Source organism: Meriones unguiculatus, chromosome X (assembly GCF_030254825.1).
Source record: "Meriones unguiculatus strain TT.TT164.6M chromosome X, Bangor_MerUng_6.1, whole genome shotgun sequence".
Lineage (NCBI taxonomy): Eukaryota > Metazoa > Chordata > Mammalia > Rodentia > Muridae > Meriones > Meriones unguiculatus.
Genome location: NC_083369.1, coordinates 17,624,348 through 17,646,750, shown reverse-complemented (window position 1 = coordinate 17,646,750; position 22,403 = coordinate 17,624,348). Strand labels below are relative to the sequence as shown.

Genomic DNA, 22,403 nt, shown 5'->3' with positions numbered 1-22,403 from the left:
AGCTGGTATTTATAATTAACTCCTACTACTACTCATTCTGTATATCCTCCACCCTCAGCAAGCATCTCACCAGGTCTTGGCTCTTTTCCTGGAGGAGTGACCCATACCTTCATTCCTGATGGGCCTGTGCCCTTTGTCATCCTGGATTAGGTTGTTGTAGTTTCCCATTGACTTTACTCACAGACACGGTAGCACCAAGAGACACCCTGAAGGCTCTCCTATTCTCCAGACATGGCCTTTCATGCCTCCATTGCAGAGAAGCAATCCAATTCCGCCTTGGTAATCTGGGTCAATAACCCTTCCTAACACTGTTATTTCTTTCTGAGCCTCTTGGCTTAAGGACATGAACAGCCCAAAGTGGCTAGGGAGACACCTGAGCTCCAGTTCAATGGAATGTTTGTTGTGGCTCTTGGCAGGAATGCTCCTCCATTTCTGGAACCAAAACTTCTATGCCAGAAGACTTTCAGGTGGAGGGAACAGGACCCAAAAATTGTCCTAGTGGGTCACTAGTGGTGATAGTGTGTGGAACTATGTCCTTCCCACCCCTTTATTCGTGGACCTGTGGATCCTTGCTATGGGAGAAACCATACTATATCCTGGATGCTAATTCAAGGTATAGATCACCTTCTGGAGAACTTGCTCCAGCCCTTGAGGCTGCTGCCACTTACTTGGCACTGCAATCATTTCTTTAAATGGCTATTCCATCTTTCTATTAGGTCAGCTGCTTCAGAATTGTTGGGAACATGGTAAGACCAGTGGCTTCCATGATTGTGGGCCCACTCTCACACTTCTCTGGCTGTGAAGTGAGTTCCTTGGTTAGAAGCAGTACTGTGTGAAATACTATGACAGTAGGTAAGGCATTCTGTAGGTCCATGATGGTGGCCTTGGAAGAAGCATTAAATGCAGGAAAGGCAAATCCATAACCAGAACAAGTATCTACTTAAGTAGGGACAAAGTGTTGTCCTGTCCATGGAGGACAGGTTGAATGTAATCAGCTTGCCATAACGTGGCTCAGTGGTGGTCTCTGTTGTTGGTAGATCTGGCATTCGCCAGATGTTATAGCCAGGTGTGCCTTGGTGAATGAAGTCCATGTTGTTGAGTCCAGGCTGGCCTTGAACTCATGATCCTCCTGCCTCCACCTCCTTCAACAATTCTACCAGTGTGTGCCACCACAACTGGCTATTGGTATGGTTCATTAAGCCCTTTTGAAAGTGTTCTGGATTTCCTAATCCAAACTCCCAAAGTACGCTCCACTAACAAGCAATATGGTCAGGCTTGCCACGGCAATACCCCGTTCTCCAGGTCTGTCTTAGTGTTCTTGCTCTGAAGAGACACTATGACCATGGCAACTCTTTTCAAGAAAAGCATTTAACTGAGGCTGGCTTACAATTTCAAAGGGTTAGTCTATTATCATCATGGTGAAAAGCATGGAAACACATAGGAAGAAAGATATGGTGGTCCTGGAGAAGGAGCTGAGAGTTCTAAATCAGGATCCACAGGCAACAAGAAGGGAGAACCAGTGGCCTCGATTGAGCTGATTAAAAAATATATATACATTGATTCTTTATGACTTTTACATCATGCACCCCAGTCCAACTCATCTCCCTAACCCCTCATATCCGCCCTCTGCCCTTGCATCCTCCCTCACCCAAAGAAAATATAAAAACACATAAACAAAAAAGTGAACAAAACAAAACGAAGCATAGAAAACATTAGTCATGGAAGCTGTAGTGTGTCCCACAGTATACCTGGACTCTATTTAAAGATGTCTATTAAAGATGTCAAACCATCTTATCTTACAAACGTTTGTTGTAATGAGTCCTTGGTCGGGCTCAAGGTCTCTGGCTTCTGACGCACCATCAATATTAGATCCTCACTGGAATGCTTCACAGTCCTTCTGTTATTGCCTAATATCACGGAGATCCTGCAGCTTCCTATCAGTAGGACAAGGACCTCTCATGTGCCCCAACAGTTCTCAGATGATGTAGATCTGGCAGTGGCCATTTCAGAGCCCTGCATCCGGGCCTGGATGGTAGCTGAGCTGGTCAGTGTACCAGCTCTCCCTTATTCACACCACCAGGGCAAGCTCTCCAGCATTGCTCTGGCTAGGCCACCCAATGCTGCCACTAGCAGGAGGCAGGGCCAGCAGCTCTCCTGCTCTCTTGCCCTTGGGGGCCAGCTTCCTCCATCAAGGCCACACCTCCCAATTATTTCCAATAGTACCTGGTGACCAAACCTTCCAATCTCTGAGCTCATGGGGCCATTCTCAATCAGACCGAAAGGTGGGGTTTATTGCTATGGGGATTACTAAGGAATGCCCATAACCTTTTGAAGTCAGGACTAGCAAGGAATAAATTCTCTCCAGAGGGAACCAATCCTATTGAAACCTCATTTTGCATTTTGAAATCTAAATTTAGGGCTTTGGACTACATTCAGATTTCAGCCTTTAGGTAAATGATGCTTGCTCAATCAGGAAAGTATACATGAATATTCCCATTTTTAAAATGTAAAACACTTCAGGTTCTGAGAACTTAGAATAAGGAATATTCTACCTGTGCCAGCAAAAATACTGCCAAGTTAGACTGACAGAGACAGACGACAAACATGGGGCAAGATGAGAGAAGTCTGTTGGATTTCCAGACCTCTACAGTGGGAAAGCAGCCTGATGAAACTGCTCAGCTGCAGGCACATGCTCATGTCCTGGTGCATTTGTGGAGGTCAGAGGACAACTTCAGGCCTGATTATCTCCTCCACCATGCGGTAGCCACAGACTGAACTCAGGTCATCAGACTTAGCACCATATTCCTTTACCCCAAAACCAGCTCGCTGGCCTAAATTTGTACTGTTTTAAGCTATTACATTGGTGATAGTTCATTACAGTACCACCAGGAAATCAATATAATCTTAAATCAAGCCACAATACGTTATATTTGTAAATTCAATTACAATATAACTTACACAAAATAAAATTTGTATAATAATTTAGATAATGTAATTTCTAGAATATAGATTAAATTTTTGATTAAGAATGCTCATCTGTCATGTACCAAAAAAGGCCCCATTCAGTACCTGTTATCTCCCCCAAATTATAGAGATTGCCAGTTAAAAATCTTATCAGTCAAATGAGCCTCTTTAAAGTATGTTGTAAACAAGCTTACAATTATATTAGTTCCCAGGAGGCTACCTAAGAAGGATTGAGTTTCTCAGCCTAGGCTGCGGTGCAAGTTTCAGGCCAGCTAACGCTACATAAGGAGACCCTGTCTTCAAAATATTATGTGACAGTTTCACAATAACACAACTGCTTGAAATACACATCAAACAAGCTGCTATCTTACCAAGAATAAAGAGATAGTCCACACTAAGTATGACTAAATAGTGTTCTTCCCCATGTTAGATACGTAGGAGTGATGGGCAGCTCTTTTTCATCATCTATACATGAATCTGTCTGTCTCTCTGTCTCTTTCTATTTACCTATGTATCTATGTATGTATCTGTATGTATGTATGCGTCTATCTATCTATCTATCTATCTATCTATCTATCTATCTATCGACAGAGTCTCATTCTATTGCTCAGGCTGGCTGCAAATTACTGGGCTCAAGTGACCCTTGTACCTCAGTTTCTCAAGTGCTGAGTGTAGGTGTCCACCTACCATGCTTAGTGTTTTTTTTTTAAGTTGTGAGGCTGATCAGGTTTATGAATTTCTTTTTTTAAATTTTTATTTTATTTTAAATTACACTTTATTCACTTTGTAGCCCCCCTGTGGTTCCCTCCCTCCCTCCTCCCCTCCCAACCCCTCCCTTCCTCCCCCTTCTCCATGCATGCCCCTCCCCAAGTCCACTGGTAGGGGAAGGTTTCTTTTTCTTCCTTCTGATCCTAGTCTGTTAGGTCGGTCTCTTTTCTTACACTTAATAATTATCAAACATAAAGCTTAATACGAATTCTGTCTAATCTGTTAGTGCACATAGGTACCTTTTCGTAGCTACATTGAGTGTGTATGTATTGTTTGTATTTATCCACCATTCCATATGTATCTTCTCACATTGAAATAGACACATTATTCTAAACATTATAATAATTATTTCCTTATTTTGATTGTTTGAGTTGTTCCCAAACCTTCTGTTCTTCTATAAATGCCTCTGTGTAGACCATTGTTTCCTTGGAGTATCATTTTCAGAACAGGAATTCTGGGTAAGGATGAGATTATCTTCTTAGCATTTACAACATGCTGCCTGACTGTTCCTCAGAAAAAACAACAAATGAATAGCATTGACTTTTTATAGCAATAAGATAAAATATCCCTGTCTGTTTTTACTACCCCTCCAGTGTTTGGTTTTATTATTTATTTTGTTAGATTAATAATTTTCACATACAAGTTATTTTAATTTTTTAATTCCTTACAATAGCACAATTTTCCCATTTTGCTTTGTTTTAAACTTTCTGTCTGTTAATGCATGATTAAATAGTGAAGACTATATGCCTTTGAATGTGTCAGTTCTTTAGAAATACAGCCAGGCCTGCCACAGGCAGGAGAGCTGCCACCCCCGCTTGCCTGGGCACAGTCAAAGCAGGAGAGCTGGCCTTGGTGGTGTAGGTACAGGAGAGCTGGCCTTGGTGGTGTAGGTACAGGAGAGCTGGCCTTGGTGGTGTAGGTGCAGGAGAGCTGCTGGGCTCACCAACTCAGCTACCACGCAGGGCCAGATCCAGGGCTTTCAGTTGGCCTACCTCAACATCTGCTCCGTCTATGAACTGCTGGAGCACGTGAAGGGGATGGTTCTACAGATCTAAAGCTACAAGAGCTCCATGACACAGGGCGACAACAGGATATGGGAAAGGAGTCCCAGGAAGGATCCAGTATTGATAGTGCAGTAGAAGCCAGAGACCTCAAGCCAGACCAGTGAATCGTTGCAATTAACATTTGAGAGTCAAGATGTGTGGACCAAAGGGTGTACAGTGTGACACATAGTGTCACCCCAGCTTCCACGGCAAGATGGGTTTTTTGTTTGGTTGGTTGGTTGGTTGGTTGGTTTTAGGGGTGATGGTGTAGGGCTTGAGATGGGGTTTCTCAGTGTAATAGCCCTGGCTGTCCTGGACTCTATTTAAAGACCAGGCTGGCCTCAGACTCACAGAGATTGCCTGCCTCTGGCTTCCAATGCTGGGATTACAAGTGTGTGTCACCACACCCAGCTGGCGAGATTTTTTTTTATACTGTTCTTTTCTTTTGTGGGGGTGATTACAAGGGCAGAAGGTGGGTATGGAGGAACAGGGAGATGAGTGGGATTGAGATGCATGATGTGAAATTCACAAAGAATCAGAGAAGGGGAAGGGAGAAAGACGGAGAGAGAGAGAGAGGGAGGGAGGGAGGGAGGGAGGGAGGGAGGGAGGGAGGGAGGGAGGGAGAACATGGTGGCTGTGGCAGGAGGATTTTCATAAGTTGTAAGCCAGCCTGGGCTACAGAGTAAGTTTTAAGTCAGCCTAAATTATCGTGTGAGACCTTGTCTCAAAAAGCCCCATTTATGTATGCACACATACATACATCTCTGTATATAGTGCTCCTGGATGAACCTAAGGGCTTACTCACTTGCTAACATGCCATACCACTAAAACCCTGATTCTGGTTTTGGTTTTTGTTTGTTTTTGAGTCAAGGTCATACTATAGAACCCAAAGTCAGATTCATGGCCCTCTTGTCTCCAGATGCTGGGATTACAGTTACCTCCCATTATTCCTTAAACTTAGGTTAGGACAAACTTTTAGTATTTGGATGTGTAGTGTGTGTGTGTGTGTGTGTGTATGTATACACATATATTAACAGCTGGGATACAAAATGAATAGATTGTAATTAATAAAAATTGTAATATATTTTTGTATAATTTTTAAATATGAAATTCATGTTTGAGATTTTTTTTCACTTTCTTCAAAATTGGGAAGTCGTCTTTAGTTTTATTTGAATGCATATGCCATTGTGGTTCTCTCCAATTTTAAGAAGTTGTGCATTATATGATCACCAACTGACATGTACATACCGATGTCTTGAAATTTAAAAATACAGTAAAGATCCCAGCAGAAAGGTTTTAAAACATTTATAATTTAACCACAGAAGAAGCCAGTTTTATTTGTGGGGTTTTGTTTACATTAAGATTTTATAATTAAAACACTTGGTTTTAGAAAAATGTTCTCATACACATTGCAATCTGCTTTGTGCAACATAGCAATATATGATGAGCCCTGTCTCAAAGGAGTTCCAGGATGCCATTCCCAACCCCCACAGGTGCCTCCAAATACAAGCCAGATGCTGTTTTTGCTGACTTTGAGACAAGCATACCCACACTTCTCTGTCTAGTTTTCACCGATGCCCAGTTGTAAAAAAGCAAAACAAACCCATTGTCACATGTCAAGGAAGACATCAGTGCAAGTGTCTGTCTCCAGTTTTGTCTCTGTGGCTGTTCTGGTTTCATGACCTCAGTGGAGATCATCCAGGAGAAGGCAGAGCCACATTAAACAGTCACATTAAGGCGGCCACCAGATGGCCTACTAGACTTTGGATCCTGTTTATGATTGACGGAATTTTTAAAAACAACAGCCTCCACCGCAGCCCTGTAAATAGAATTAGACTGCTGTGAGCTACCAGGTGGTTGCTAAGCATTGAGCCCAGGTCCTCTGCAATAGCAGCACCTGCTGTTAACCGCTGAGCCATCTCTCATCCTGGTGTACAGAAAGGTTAAGTTCTGTTTGGTGAGTGTTGCCTTTACTTTTGCTTATTTTTGTTTTGAGATTATCTCACTTGTAAACCCAGGCTGCTCTGAAGTTCAATATTTATACCAGTCTGGCTTTGAACTTCTAATAATCCTCCTGCCTCTGGTTTTTCAGTGCTCAGATTACAGGCATGAACCCCCATGCTCAACTAAGCTTTATGTTTGTATATATGTTTGTATATAAATGAAAAGTTTTCCCTTTTCATTTCTTCCTTTGCTTTCATACTTAGAAAGACATGTCCAGGGCTGAAGAGATGGCTCAGAGGTTAAGAGCACCGGCTGTTCTTCCAAAGGTCCTGAGTTCAATTCCCAGCAACCACATGGTAGCCCACAAATGTCTGTAATGAGATCCGGTGCAGGCAGAATATATATAAGTAATAAATAAATCTTTAAAAAAAGAAAAAGGAAAATATGTCCAGTCCTAAGTCAGCTCTGTTTCACTGCATTTAATTCAAATTGTTTATGTTTACAATTTTACATTTAACTCTTAAGCTAAAGTCAAAACTTTCCCTGATCCTATGAGGTGAAAATCTAAGTTTTTGTTTAAGGTCAACCAGTAATCCAAGCACTGCTCATTTACTAGTTCATAGAGCTGTTATATAATTCATAATTTTAAATGGCATCTCTGTTGCTTGCCTGCAAAATCTCATCCACATGTATATGTTCCCTTGTGTTTTTATCACTACTGTTTTGTTTTTCCTAGCACGACCTTTTTGTCTTTCTTAATCTTTTTTAAAACTTTTATGTTATTTTTTAAATTAAAACCCAATTTAATAATTTTCCCTTCCATTCTTCCAACCCTTCCCACATAACCCCTGTTTCTCTCTCAAATTCATAGCTTTTATTTTTTAATTGTTACACATACAAACACCTAAATTTGTAAATACAAGCTGCTATATCTATATAATTTACTGTGCATATTTTAGGGGGGTCCAAAATGGTGGCACCGAGAGGACACTGTGTCTGAGGAGCAGGACAGCAGTGTCAGCGCAGTGACCAGGAGACTGAACTCTGGACCCTAAAACACCAGCGATTGTGATTCCCAGGTGAGAGGAAACCCCACAGTCAGGGAATCAATTGGGACTAACCTCAAGTCACCCAGTCAATATCTCGAAAAAAGTCCCAGGGAGTGGCAGGTGCACAGCTGCCAGCCCAGAGCGGGGCTCTCAGCCCCAGCCCAGAGCTGAGCACATAGGCACCAGACCAGAGACCTGTTGTGCCCCTGACTCAATGTCCCAGACAGAACTGTGGGTCCCAGGGCAACAGAGACTGCATTTCCCTGTCAGGAGAAAACCCCACAGTTAGGGAATCAGCAGGTCTGAGCTTAGAGCATTCAGCCACCCCACCCCACCTTCGCCACATACACATGGAAAAGTTACTGTGTTCCTGCAGACACCGAGTCGCCAGCTTGGAGCCACGACTCTCTTCCGTGCTCTGCTCTCCACTCCAGACTGAACTGTGGACCCCAAACACCACAGAGAGGGTCTCTCTGTTGGAAAGAAACCCCATGGTGGGGGGTAAACATCTGGTCTAACTTCAGGACACCCAGCTCTGGAAAAGTTTCTGGGTTCCAGCAGGCTCAGGCTCTAGCCTTTTGCTACATGTAAGAATGCTGTGCTCACCTGCCACGGATTACTGCTTGGGTAGTGGGGCACAAAGCTCCAACCTCAGACCTATAGAAGCCCGGGATCCCTGAGATCAGCCCCCAGATACTGCTCCAAGGGGCAGCTAGTTATCCATAACTAAACTGACCAAACCACGGGGCTCCCAGGTTCTTCAAGAGGGCTGTGCCTGTGAAACAGTATAAGAACAGCAGCAGCTCACTAAATTCAGAGCAAGAAACCCAGCAGCATCTGTCTCCAGAACTTCTACGGGTGAGAAGATAGCCCCCCTGACTAACAAGATCAGTTACCACTCAGGTCTATATACCTGAGGTGAGCTGTGGCAATTCCTGAAAAACACTGGCCATTCAGTGGCCATACCCAAAAAACTGAGGAGGCCTCCTGAGGAAAAATCATCTTCCTGCTAAGGAGATTCTCCCCACCCCAGGATACCAGGAAGCACCAGAAACTAACATCTAAGATAACCCAATGGGTAGAGGCCAGCATAGAAGCTCAACCAACAAAAGGCAGAGCAATATGGCATCTCCAGAACCCAGCCATCCAGGGGCAAGCAGCTTGGGACACCCCAGCATAATTCAAATTAGAGAAGATGACCTAACATCTACGCTTGTGAAGAGGATAACAGAGGAAACAAATAAAATGCGTAAAGACTTAGAGGAAGATAAACTCAAACAGATTATGGCTATCTGTAAAGAAAGAGAGGAAGATAAAAAGAAACAGATTATGGCCATCTGTAAAGAAATACAGGAAGTTGCAGCCAAACAGTTTGTGACCTTTAAAGAGGAAATAATTAAAACACTGAAAGAAATAAAAGAAACAGAGGAAACAAACAGCTAAAGGAATTGAAGGAAAATCAGGAAAATACAGTCAGACAGGTGAATTCAACAAACTGTCTCAGGATCTGATGATAGAATCGGAAAATTAAAGAAAACACAAAATGAGGAAATAATGAAGTGGAAAAACTTAGGGAAGAAAACAGGAACTACAGAGGTAAGCATAACCAATAAACTACAAGAAAGACTCTCAGGTGTGGAAGATTCAATGGAAGAAATAGATGTATCCATCAAAGAAAATGTTAAATCTAAAAAATTCCTGACACGAACCGTCCAAGAAATCCAAGGCAATATTTTTCATATTGACAAAACCTAAGAATAATAGGAATCGAGGAAAAAGAAGATTCCCTGCTCCAAGGCCCAGAAAATATTTTCAACAAAATCATTGAAGAAAATTTCCGCAACTTAAAGGAGAGGCCAATAAGAATACAAGAGGTCTACAGAACACCCAATAAATTAGAGCAGAAAAGAAAATCCTCCTGCCACATAATAATCAAAACAGTAAGTATACAGAATAAAGAAAAAATACTAAAAGCGGCAAGGGAAAAAGGCCAAGTAGCATATAATGGCAAACCCATCAGAATCACACCTGACTTCTCAACAGAGACTATGAGAGCCAGAAGGGCCTGGACAGATATCATGCAGACCCTAAGAGAACACAGATGTCAGCCCAGGCTACTATACCCCACAAAACTCTCAGTCCTCATAGATGGAGAAAAGAAGATAATTCAATGACAAAAACGAATTCAAATAAAACCTACCCACAAATCCAGCATTACAGAAGATACTAGAAGGACAAATACAGCCCAGAAAAACTAACTACATTCAGGAAGACACAAGAAAAAAATAACCTCACTATAACAAAACTAAAAGTAGCCAAGCACACAAACACACTACTCCAGTCAACAGCAAAATCAACACATCTGATAGCTACTGGTCATTAATCTCTATAAACATCAATTGACTCAATTTTCCAATAAAAAGACACAGACTAACAGAATGGTTATGTAAACAACATCCAACAATCTGTTGCATACAAGAAACACACCTATGTCACAAAATAGACATTACCTAAGAGTAAAGGGCTGGAAGATGGTTTTCCAAGCAAATGGACCCAAGAACTAAGCAGGAGTAGCCATTCTAATATCTAATAAAAATAGATATTCAACTAAAATTAATCAAAAGAGATGGGGAAGGTCATTTCATACTCATCAAAGGAAAACTCCATGGAGAAGACATCACAATCCTGAACATCTATGCTCCAAATACAAGAACACCCACATTTGTAAAAGAAACATTAATAAAACTGAAACCACACATAGATCCCCACACATTAATAGTGGGAGATTTCAACATCCCACTATCAACAAAGGACAGGTAAACAAAACAGAAATTAAACAAAGAAACAATGACTCTGAGAGAGGTCATGAATCAAATGGACCTATCAGACATCTAAAGAACGTTTTACCCAAACAAAAAAGAATTTACCTCCTTCTCAGCACCTCATGAAACCTTCTCCAAAACAGAACAAGTGCAAGCACAAAGCACGCCTCTACAGATACAAGAAGACTGAAATAATCCCATGTATCCTGTCTGACCACCATGGACTAAAGCTAGACCTCAACAACAACAGAAATAACAAAAAGCCTATGCACACACTGAAACTGAGCAACTCCCTACTCAATGACAGCTGGGTCAGGGGAGAAATAAAGAAAGGAATCAAATCCTTCCTAGAATTCAATGAAAATGAAGACACAACATACCCAAACTTATGGGACACAATGAAAGCAGTGCTAAGAGGAAAATTCATAGCACTTAGTGCCTTCAAGAAGAAACATCTTATACAAGCAACTTAAAGGCTCAACTGAGAGCCTTAGGAAAAAAAGAAAAAGACACACCCAAGAGGAATAGATGGCTGAAAATAATCAAACTCAGAGCTGAAATCAATAAATTAGAAACATGCAACAATTCAAAAAAATCAATGAAACTAAGAGCTGGTTCTTTGTGAAAATCAACAAGATAGACAAACCCTTAACCAAACTAACTAAAAGACAGAGAGATACTACCCAAATCAACAAAATCAGAAATGAGAAAGGGGACATAATGACAGGCACTGGGGAAATCCAAACAATCATTAAGTCTTACTTCAAAAGCCTATATGCCACAAAATTTGAAAATCTATATTAAATGGACAATTTTCTTGATTGATTCCACTTGCCAAATTAAGAACAGGTAAATCAATTAAATAGTCCTACATCCCTAAGGAATTAGAAGCTGTCATCAAAAGTCTCCCATTCAAAAAAAGCCCAGGGCCACATGGTTTCAGTGCAGAATTCTACCAGACTTTCAAAGAAAAGCTAAAACCAATACTCTTCAAACTATTCCACAAAATAGAAACAGAAGAAACATTACCAAACTCATTCCATGAAGCCACAGTCACCTTGATACCTAAACCTCACAAAGACCCAACAAAGAGAAAGAGATTTTCAGGCCAATCTCTTATGAACATTGTTGCAAAAACAATAAAATACTTACAAACCGAATCCAAGAACACATCAAAGACATCATCCATTATGACCAAGTAGACTTCATCCCAGGTATGAAGAGGCGTTTCAATATATGGAAATCCATCAATGTAATCCACCATATAAACAAACTGAAAGAAAAAGACCACTCATAATCTCCTTAAATGCTGAAAAGCATTTGATAAAATCCAACAGTCATTTATGTTTAAAGTCTTGGAGAGATCAGGGGTACAAGACACTTACCTAAACACAATAAAGGCAATATACAACAAGCCTATAGCCAACATCAAACTAAATGGAGAGAAACTTAAATCAGTTCCACTGAAATCAGAGGCAAGGCAAGGCAAGGCTGCCCACTATCTCCATATCTCTTCAACACTATTCTTGAAGTCCTTGCTAGAGCAATAAAACAACTAAAGGAGATCAAGGGGATTCGGTTCAGAAAAGTAGAAGTCAAAGTATCACTATTTGCAGATGATAAGATAGTATATATGAGTGACCCCAAAAATTCTACCAGGGAACTCCTAGAGCTGATAAACACCTTCAGCCAAGGGCTGGATACAAAACTAACTAAAAAAAAATCAGTAGTCCTCCTGTATTCAAAGGACAAACAGGCAGAGAAAAAATTAAAGAAACAACATCCTTCACAATAGTCACAAAGTAAATAGCCATAAAGTATCTCAGTGTAACTCTAACCAAGCAAGTGAGAGACTTGTTATGAAAACAAAACAAAAACCTTCAGTCTCTAAAGAAAGAAATAGAAGAAGATATCAGAAAATGGAAAGATCTCCCATGCTTATGGCTTGGCAGGATTAACATAGTAAAAATGGCCATCTTACCAAAAGTAATCTACAGATTCAGTGCAGTTCCCATCAAATTACCAACACAATTCTTTACAGACCTTGAAAGAAAAATGCTCACCCTCATATGAAATAACAAGAAACCCAGGCTTGCTAAAACAATCCTCTACAATAAAAGATCTTCTTGATCTTTTCAGTATCTCCATCCCTGATCTCAAGCTGTACTATAGAGCAACAGTAATAAAAACTGCATGATACTGGCATAGAAACAAAATGGTGGATCAATGGAATCGAATAGAAGTCCCAAAAATAAACCCACAAACCTACGGATATTTGATTCTGACAAAAAAAAAAGTCAAAAGCATACAATAGAAAAAAGATAACATCTTCAATAAATGGTGCTGGTCTAACTGGATGTTTACATGTAGAAAAATGCAAGTAGATCCATACATATCACCCAGCACAAAACTAAAGTTTAAGTGGATCAAAGACCTCAATATAAAAACAGACACACTAAAGCTGTTAGAACAAAAAGTGAGGAAGAGCTTTGAACTCCTTGGCACAGGAGACAACTTCCTGAACAGAACACCAACAACACAGGCTCTAAGATCAACAATTAATAAATGGGATCTCATGAAACTGAAAAACTTCTGTAAAGCAAAGGATATTGTCATCAGAAGAAAACGACAGCCTACAGATAGGGAAAGGACCTTCACCAACCCTCTATCCGACAGAGGGCTAATATCCAGAATATATAAGGAACTTAAGAAGTTAAACAGCAACAAGTCAAGTAACAACTGAAAAATGGAGTACAGAGCTAACCAGAGAGTTCTCAATAGAGGAACATCGAAACACTTAATGAAATGTTCAACATCCTTAGTCATAAGGGAAATGCAAATCAAAATGACGCTGAGATTTCACCTTTAATTCATCAGAATGGCTAAGATCAAAAACTCAATTGACAACACATGCTGGAGAGGATGTGGAGAAAGGGGAACCCTCCTTCATTGCTGGTGGGAATGTAAACTGGTACAGTCACTTTGGAAATCAATCTGGCACTTTCTCAGACAATTAGGAATAGTGCCCCCTCAAGATCCAGCTATACCACTCCTAGGCATATATCCAAAAGAGGCTCAAGCACACAACAAGGACATTTGTTCAACCATGTTCACTGCAACTTTATTTGTAATAGCCAGAAGCTGGAAACAACCCAGATGTCCCTCAGTTGAGTAGTGGATACAGAAATTGTGGTACATTTACGAAATGGAATACTACTCAGCAATTAAAAAAAAAAGAAATAATGAAATTTGCAGGTAGATAGTGGGATCTAGAAATGATCATCCTGAGTGAATTAGCTCAGAAGCAGAAAGACACACATGGTATGTACTCACTTATAAGTGGATATTAGACATATAATATTGGATAATCATACTAAAATATGTACACCTAAGGAAGCTAAGCAAGAAGGAGGACCCTGGTAAGATGCTCAGTCTTCGTTCAGAAAGGCAAATGAGATGGACATAAGAAGAGACAGAAAACAGGGAACAGGACAGGAGCCTATCACAGAGGGCCTCTGAAAGACTCTGCCCAGCATGGTATCAAAACATCTGCTGATATTCATAGCCAAAATTTTTGAAGTGTACAGGGAATCTTATGAAAGAAGGGGGAGATAGAAAGACCTGGAGGGAACAGAAGCTCCACAAGGAGAGCAACAGAACCAAAAAATCTGGGCACGGGGTCTTTTCTGAGACTGATACACCAGAAAAAGACCATGCATGGAGATAACTTAGAATTCCAGCACAGAAGTAATCCATGGCAGCTCAGTGTCCAAGAGGAACACTGTTCCCCAATAATAGGAACAGGGACTGTCTCTGACATGAACTCATGAGCTAGCTCTTTGATCACCTCCACCTGAGGGGGAAGCAGCCTTACCAGTCCACAGAGGAAGACAATGCAGCTAGTCCTGATGAGACCTGATAGACTAAGGTCAGATGGAAGGAGAGGAGGCCTACCCTATCATTGGACTTCGGGAGGGCCATAGGAAAAGAAGAGGGAGGGAGGTTGGGATTGTGAGGGAATGGGGGAGGGGACTACAGCTAGGATACAAAGTGAATAAACTGTATTTAATAAAAATAAAATAATAAAAAAAGATTTTAAGGCTAAGGAGAATCCTTCAGAAGATTAGGGAAGAAGGATTGTAGGACTCAGAGAGGTTGAGGACACGAGGAGAACATGATCCACAGAATCAGTTAAGCAGGGCTCCTAGGGGCTTACAGAGACTAAAGAGATAGTTAGGAAGCCCAACAGGGTCTCAACTAGGTCCTCTACATATATTATGATTGTATAATGTGGTGTTCTCATGGGATTCCTGTTGGTAGGATTCAGGGGTGTCTCTGACCCTTTTTGCCTGTACTTGGAATCCTTTTTCTCCCGTGAGGTTACTTCATCCAGCCTTGGTATGAGGGTTTGTGCTTAGTGTTACTGTTACATCTTCAGTGAATATCCCTGGGAGGCCTGCTGTGTTGTGGTTGTTTTATTTTTTATTTATTTTTGATTATTATAATTCATTCACTTCATATCTCAGCTGTAGACCCCTCCCTCGACCCCTCCCAATCTCACCCTACCTCCCTCTTCTCTTCCCATGCCCATTCCTCAGTCCACTGATAGGGAAGGTCCTCTTCTCCTTCCCTCTGACCCTAGCCTATCAGGTCTCATCGGGACTGGCTGCATCATCTTCCTCTATGGCCTGGTACAGCTCCACTCCCCTCAGGGGGAGGTGATCAAAGAGCTAGCTCATGAGTTCATGTCAGAGACAATCTCTGCTCCCCTTACCAGGGGACCCACTTGGAGACTGAGCTGCCATGGGCTACATCTGAGCAAGGGGTCTAGGATATCTTCATGTATAGTCCTTTGTTGGAGTATCAGTCTTTGCAAAGACGCTATGCCCAGATATTTTGGTTCTGTTGTTCTCCTTGTGGAGCTTCTGTCCCCTCCAGGTCTTTCTATCTCCCCCCTTCTTTCATAAGATGCCCTGCACTCTGCCCAAAGTTTTTATATGAGTCTCAGCATCTGCTTTGATACCCTGCTGTGTAGAGTCTTTCAGAGGCTCTTTGTGGTAGGCTCCTTTCCTATTCCCTGTTTTTGCCTGCTTCTGATGTTCATATTTTCTTTCTGAGTGAGGATCAAGCAAGTTCCCTAGGGTTCTCTTTGTTTAGGTTCTTTAGGACTATAGATTTTTAGTATGTTTATCCTATATTTTGTGACTAATATCCACTTATAAGTGAATTTATACCATGTGTGTCTTTCTGCTTCTGAGATACCTCACTTAGGATGATCTTTTCTAGCTTGCACCATTTGCCTGCAAATTTCATGATTTCCTTGTTCTATTAAATAGCTGAGTAGTATTCCATTGTGTAAATGTACCACAATTTCTGTATCCATTCCTCAGCTAAGGGACATCTAGGTTGTTTCCAGATTCTGGCTATTACAAATAAAGCTGCTACCAACATAGTTGAGCAAATGTCCTTGTTGTGTACTTGAGCATCTTTTGGATATATGCCTAGAAGTGGTATAGGTGGATCTTGAAGAAGCAATATTCCCAATTTTCTGAGAAATCGCCAGATTGATTTCCAAAGTGATTGTACAAGGTTACATTCCCATCAGCAATGAAAAAGGGTTCCCCTTTTTTCACATTCTCTTCAAAGTGTGTTATGAGTTTTTGATCTTAGCCAATCTGATGGGTATAAGGTGGAATCTCAGGGTCATTTTGATTTGCATTTTCCTGATGACTAAGGATGTTGAACATTTCTTTATGTTTTTCTCAGCCATTCGCTATTCCTCTATTCAGAACTCTATATTTAGCTATGTACTCCATTTTAATAGGATTATTTGTTTTAAATTTTTTAAATTTTAAGTATTTAAATTTTTTAGTTCTTTATATATTCTGTATATTAGCCCTCTGTCAGATATAGGGTTGGTGAAGATCCTTTCCCAGTCTGTGGGCATTTTGTTCTGATGACAGTGTCCTTTGTTTACAGAAGTTTTTCAGTTTCATAAGATCCCATTTACTGATTGTTGATTTTTTTTAATTTTTTTTTTATTAATTACATTTTATTCATTTGTATCCCAGGTGTAGCCTCCTCCCCTATCCCCTTCCAATTCCACCCACTGAACCTTTTCTCCTCCATCACCACTGAACCTCTTCTCCTCCATTGTGCACTGATAGGGGAGATCCCCTGCTCCTTCTGCTTGACCCTAGCTCATCAGGACTGGTTGCATTTCTTCCTCTGTGGCCTGGCAAGGCTGCACCCCCCAGGTGGAGGTGATTAGAGAGCCTGCCACTGAGTTCATGCCAGAGGAATTCCCTGCTCCCCTTCCTAGGGACCTCACTTCAAGACTGAGTCTATGGGCTACATCTCAGCCAGAGTTTTAGGTCCTCTCCATGCATGGTCCTTGGTTGGCATATCATTCACTTCAGGGGCCCCAGGGCTTAGTTTTTATGGCTGTATTGGTCTCCTTTCGAAGCTCTTGTTCCCTCCAGTTCTCTCTATCAACTCCATGATAAGTTATCCAATCGTAAGTGGTCAACCTTGAACAAATGTACATATAGGTAACACTAAATATATTCAATATGCTGTATTTATATATTTGCATATGTATGTATACACCTGTGTGTGCATGTATAACGATAATAATAAAGAGCTATGAATTTGGGAGGGATTGTGAGGGACATAGGAGCTGAAGGGACACAGTGGGTGGGGTAAAAATTATGCAAATACAATTCTTGTGTGAAAGTCTAAAAGTAATTGTAAAAAATGTTCAAAACTGATCAGTAGGGATATATAAACCAAAATTACAATGAGATACAACTTTACAGGTGTTATAATGACTGTTGGTGAAAATTTGTAGAAACAAACTCTTGTGAACTGTTGGAGGGACTTTAAAATGGCAAAGCACTGGATAACAGGGCAGTGGTTCCTTAAAAAGTTAAACATAGGGCCTAAAGAGATGGCTCAGTGGGTAAGAGCACTTGTGCACTTTCAGAGGACCAGTACTGACATGGTATCTTGCAACCACCAGTAACTCCAGTTCTAGGGAATCCAATGCCTGTTCTGATACTGGGCTCACAAAACATCCGTATAAAAAATAAATCTTTTTTGGAGTTTAAGCATAAAATTGGTATATGATTCAAGAATTCTAAGTATATTCTCAAAAGAAAATGAAGTGATAACATTGAACAGATATTGTCTGCATTACAGTCCAATATTGTTTACAATAGGAAAAAATGTGAACATTCTGAATACCCATCAACAATTGAATAGAAAAGCAAAGGTGTCACATATAAAGGATGGAATATTTGACCTTAAAAAAGGAGGGAAATTCTAACATGCTGTTATATATATGAACTTTGAAGATACTGTGCTGAGTGAAATAACACAGTTAGTTATAAAAGGAAAGATAACAATGATTCCATTCAATCTGAGGTAGTTTGAGGAGTCAAATTCATAGACACAAAGTAGAAATCTGTTGTCAGAGACTGGGAAGAGAGGGAACTTAGTGTTTAATGGATGTAGAGTTTCAGTTTGGAAAGATGAAGTAGTTCTAGGGAGGTGAATTGTGGTGGCATTTACACAATGATGTATTTAAAGCTACTAAGCTCTTAAAATTATTAAATGATAAATTTTGTTACATATATTTTAGTGTTATGAAAAAGATACTAGGAAAGACCCTCAAAATGGCAAAAAGCACTTGCCCCATAAGCCTGATGACTTGAGTTTGATCCCAGAAACCTAAAGTAGAGAGAACCAGCTCCCCTAGTTTGCCTTCTCGCCTCCATGTGTCCTGACATGAGTGTACACACACACACACACACACACACACACACACACCATGTACAATAATAGTTAAGATTTTACCAACAAGAATTCGTGAATAAACCTAGTTTGGCTATTAATCCTAGAGCAAATATGTGCATTATTGAGTGGAACTTGGAATATAACGAAGGCATTGAGCATTCTCTGGTCTGCTACCTCACAAGCGGAAGCAAACTCTGAAAATGTAGCATGCTGGAATGGGGGGTATGGCTCAGTTGGTAAACCACTTTTCTTGCCATCATGAGGACTTGGGTTTGATCCTCTAAATATTCATAGGAGTATCAGAAATGGTATGCATGCTTATAATCCCAGCAGTGGGGAGGCAGAGACAGAAAGATCCTGGGGCATTTTAGCTATCACATCTAGCCTAACTGGTGGACTGTAGGTCAGCTAGAGACCCAAACTCAAAAGGAGATGAATGGCATTCCTGAGGTTGACACCTCAGGGTTTTCCTGGCCTGCATGTTTACTCATGCACATGAAAAGGTAGCATATTTGATAAAGATACCAAATCAAGTACATAAACATATGCTGTAGCTGGCATTCCTGAGGATGACACCTCAGGGTTTTCCTGGCCTGCATGTTTACCCATGCTCATGAAAAGGTAGCACATTTGATAAAGATACCAAATCAAGTACTCATAAACATATGCTGTAGCCAAAAACGTAATAGGGGTTCTATCGGTACTGACAAGAAAGGGTATTCCCTGTATTTGGGAGGAAAAAATTTTAGACCAATATGTGAAGTATTTTCCCCTCTGATGATAAGAAAAATACATGTCAGTGAATGAACACTTCCCTTATTGTATCTTAAACAATGTTTAATATAGTTTCATATTTATATATAGTATATAGTAAGGTATGTATATAATGTATTTAACATAGATATAGATTGCAATTTGGATTCTAATTTTAGAAAGCTAAGCTATAAAAGGGAGTCATCTTAAACCGAAAGAAATGAGGTGGATGTGTATTTCTGTGTATATACATACACTGTGTGTATCTGTGTAAACAAATATTGCTTTAAACTGTACACTAAGACTATCCTGATCTTTTCTCAAATCTGCGTCAGGATGCAATAATAGAATGAAACTCAGTGGACGACCCTACAGGCCCATGGGTGTGCTTGGAACATCAAAACTCTATGACATCCACAAAACTATCTTTACTTTCACTCCGCAGGTGAGTAGGAGAGGCTGCAAAAAGCATTGAGATGAATGGACCAAGAGGGAAAGAGACTACAGAAAGCAAGCATTTATTTGCTGGAACTAGAGTCGTCAGAGTCCCATAGGCCTTGCATATGTTAAACGGCTCAATAAGTGTTTATGGAAATGAACTGAATTGAATTTGCAGCATAGAGCCTTGCCAAGTGACTGTCACTACCAAGAATAGTCTGGGGTGGTAAGCTGTGACGGGGATTTTCTAAATGTTCAAGTCCTGACACAGTTTTCCCTATTTTCAGAAGTTAAACTAAGACTGTATTTGTTCTTTGTGAGTGAAACTCAATCTGTTTTATTCAAGTGCTAAATTAACTGTTTCCTGGGGGGAAGGAGCCTTTTCATTTGCAATGAAAACTTCAATGCCCATGTCTTCCTTTAAAGAAAAACATCAGGACTCTTAAGCCGTAATTAAACATATTGCTAGCCTCCCATTTGTTAGGTACACATTAGTAGATCTAAGTTCAATCGCATATGTGTATGGTACTAGAACTTATTTTCTGGGAAGGAAGCCAGGCATGGTGTCACATATTTGTAGTCCCGGTACTTAGGAAGGTGAGGCAAGAGACTCATATATTCAGAACCAAACTGGGGAACATGGTTAGCATGAGCTACACAGGAGTGTTGTGTCTCAACCGGGAGCTAAAGCTGGAGCCTAGCCATAGTGTGCATGCACAAGCCCGGGGATTTGTCTCTACCACAACAATAAATATTTTCTGAAAGGAAAATTTAAATTTCTCTCCTTCATATCGTATTAAAAAAAAAATGGAAAGCTGGGAATAGTGGTACATGGCTGTAATCCAGGACTCAGGAAATGTAGAACAGGGGGATTATGAGTTCAAAAACAGCCTAGGCTACATAATGAGAAACCAGGAAGAAAAGGAGGAGGAAGAGGAGAGACTGCTGACACTAGGTGGTTATAGGATTAAATGGAATTATATACTAGAAAAGATTTGTAGGAAGTCACACACTTTAAAAATACCAGAAACTATCTTTATGTGAATCATTGACCACCACAAACTTTGGGAATTATTAAGCATTAAATTTGAGAGTCCTGCTTTCTCTGTGACATGCATGCCTTACTAGTAAGTGAACATTGGCAAATACTATTTGATATTTGTGAAAGCAGAATTGAATGATTGTCTTTTTCTTTTCTCAGTTCATAGACCAGCAACGGTTTTACTTGGCTCTGGACAACCAGATGATAGTAGAAATGCTCAGAACAGATCTCTCCTACCTCTGTAGCCGCTGGAGGATGACAGGCCAGCCCACCATCACTTTCCCCATCTCACACAGCATGCTTGGTAAGGGCTGAATGAAGCAGGAAATGAGTGTGCTTTTGAAATAAGTCATATGTATAGTTCTTCAGCATCCCGCCGCAGAGCTACTTCTTACAACTCTCCTTTCAGCAGTACGCAACAGCTTATGTTCTGTGCCAGACGGTTTTCTATGCTCTGGACACACAGCAGGCAATAGGCAGGTATGGTTTCTGAGCTATTTACGCTTATGTTTTAGGAGGTGAAGATGTTGTGCCCGATTTGCAAGACCCTAAAAGACCACCAGGAGTTGAGTCCATTGCAAAAACACATGAGGATCTTTTTAAAATTTATTTATTTTTTAAATTGATTACAGTTAATTCACTTTGTATCTCAGCTGTAGCCCCCTCCCTCGTCCCTCCAAATCTTACCCTCCCTCCCGTTTCTTCTCCTATGCCTCTCCCCTAGTCCAATGATAGGGGAGGTCCTCCTCCCCTTCCTTCTGACCCTAGCCTATCAGGTCTCATCAGGACTGGTTGCACTGTCTTCCTCTGTGGCCTGGTAAGGCTGCTCTACCATCAGGGAGAGGTCATCAAAGAGTCAGCCCCTGAGTTCATGTCAGAGTCAGTCTCTGTTCCCATTACTAGGGAACTAGGGACGAATGGGCTATAGCTTGGGCCCACACCTTCACCGATGGAGCAGTTGAGAGCAGAGAGCCTCATGCTCAGGGTAGGTGGTTGATTTAAGGATTCCAGTCTTTCCCTCCACCCCTAAACCAGAGGAATGCCCGCCTGCCAAGCATCTATTGGTTGAAACACAAAAGGGGATGCTGCATTTTGAATTGATTGGCTATAGGAAGGCCCCCAAACCATTAATGGTCTGGCTTCCCTTGCTTGGCTGTCCTTGGGTAGACGGGCAATCTGGGCCAGTTTCCTAGCAACTGTATGTCTAGTGTGCAGGAAAGTAATGCAGTAAGGCTGGCTCCTCCCCACAGATGGCTGGACATGTCTCCACCTATCTGGCCTTTGCTCAGGCTTGTGCTTTAACCTTTAAAACAATAACTCAAAAAACTAATTTTTAATTCTTTGGTCTCCCAGAGACACATAGTAAGTATGAAACAAATGGATGCATAAGAATAATTCAAATGTATTAGAGCTATAATCTAAAAATGGAGCAGAGAATAGCTTTAGATCATTGATTTCTGAGTTAGTTTTCCAAAAACCATATTCTACATTTTTTAAGGACAGTACTGCCATATCCTGCATCTGTTTTATTCTAGTGGATCATCAAGCTTTATAGGTAAGCTCGCAAGTTCTCTTTCCAAAGCCTGTCTTACTGAAGCAGTAAGCTCTAGGGAGGGTAACGTGCAGAGGCTTTTCTTTGTATTAGGGACAGGGAGCAGTGCTTCCTCACAGGGGAAGACTTTATTGCTCTGAGTTCCTGGAGGATTAAAATACTGGGGCTGCTTCTTTCTTTCTTTGTCTGAAGGTCTGTGTGCACTGCCAGAGCGCATAGAAGTCCTTCTCG

General features: G+C 40.9%; 1 protein-coding gene across 8 annotated transcripts in view; it reads left to right on the top strand.

Annotated features, from left to right (window-relative positions):
- LOC110543601 (phosphorylase b kinase regulatory subunit alpha, skeletal muscle isoform-like) overlaps positions 1-22,403 on the top strand; it is a 137,158-nt gene that overhangs the window by 61,852 nt on the left and 52,903 nt on the right. For all 8 annotated transcript variants that reach the window (XR_009588533.1, XR_009588535.1, XR_009588534.1 and 5 more), the window contains exons 13-14: positions 19,476-19,585; positions 20,780-20,924. Coding sequence is in view for 2 of the 8 variants with exons in the window: in XM_060375709.1 (XP_060231692.1) it covers positions 19,476-19,585; positions 20,780-20,924 (255 nt within the window). In the remaining 6 variants the exon portion in view is untranslated. The remainder of the gene's footprint in view (positions 1-19,475; positions 19,586-20,779; positions 20,925-22,403) is intronic.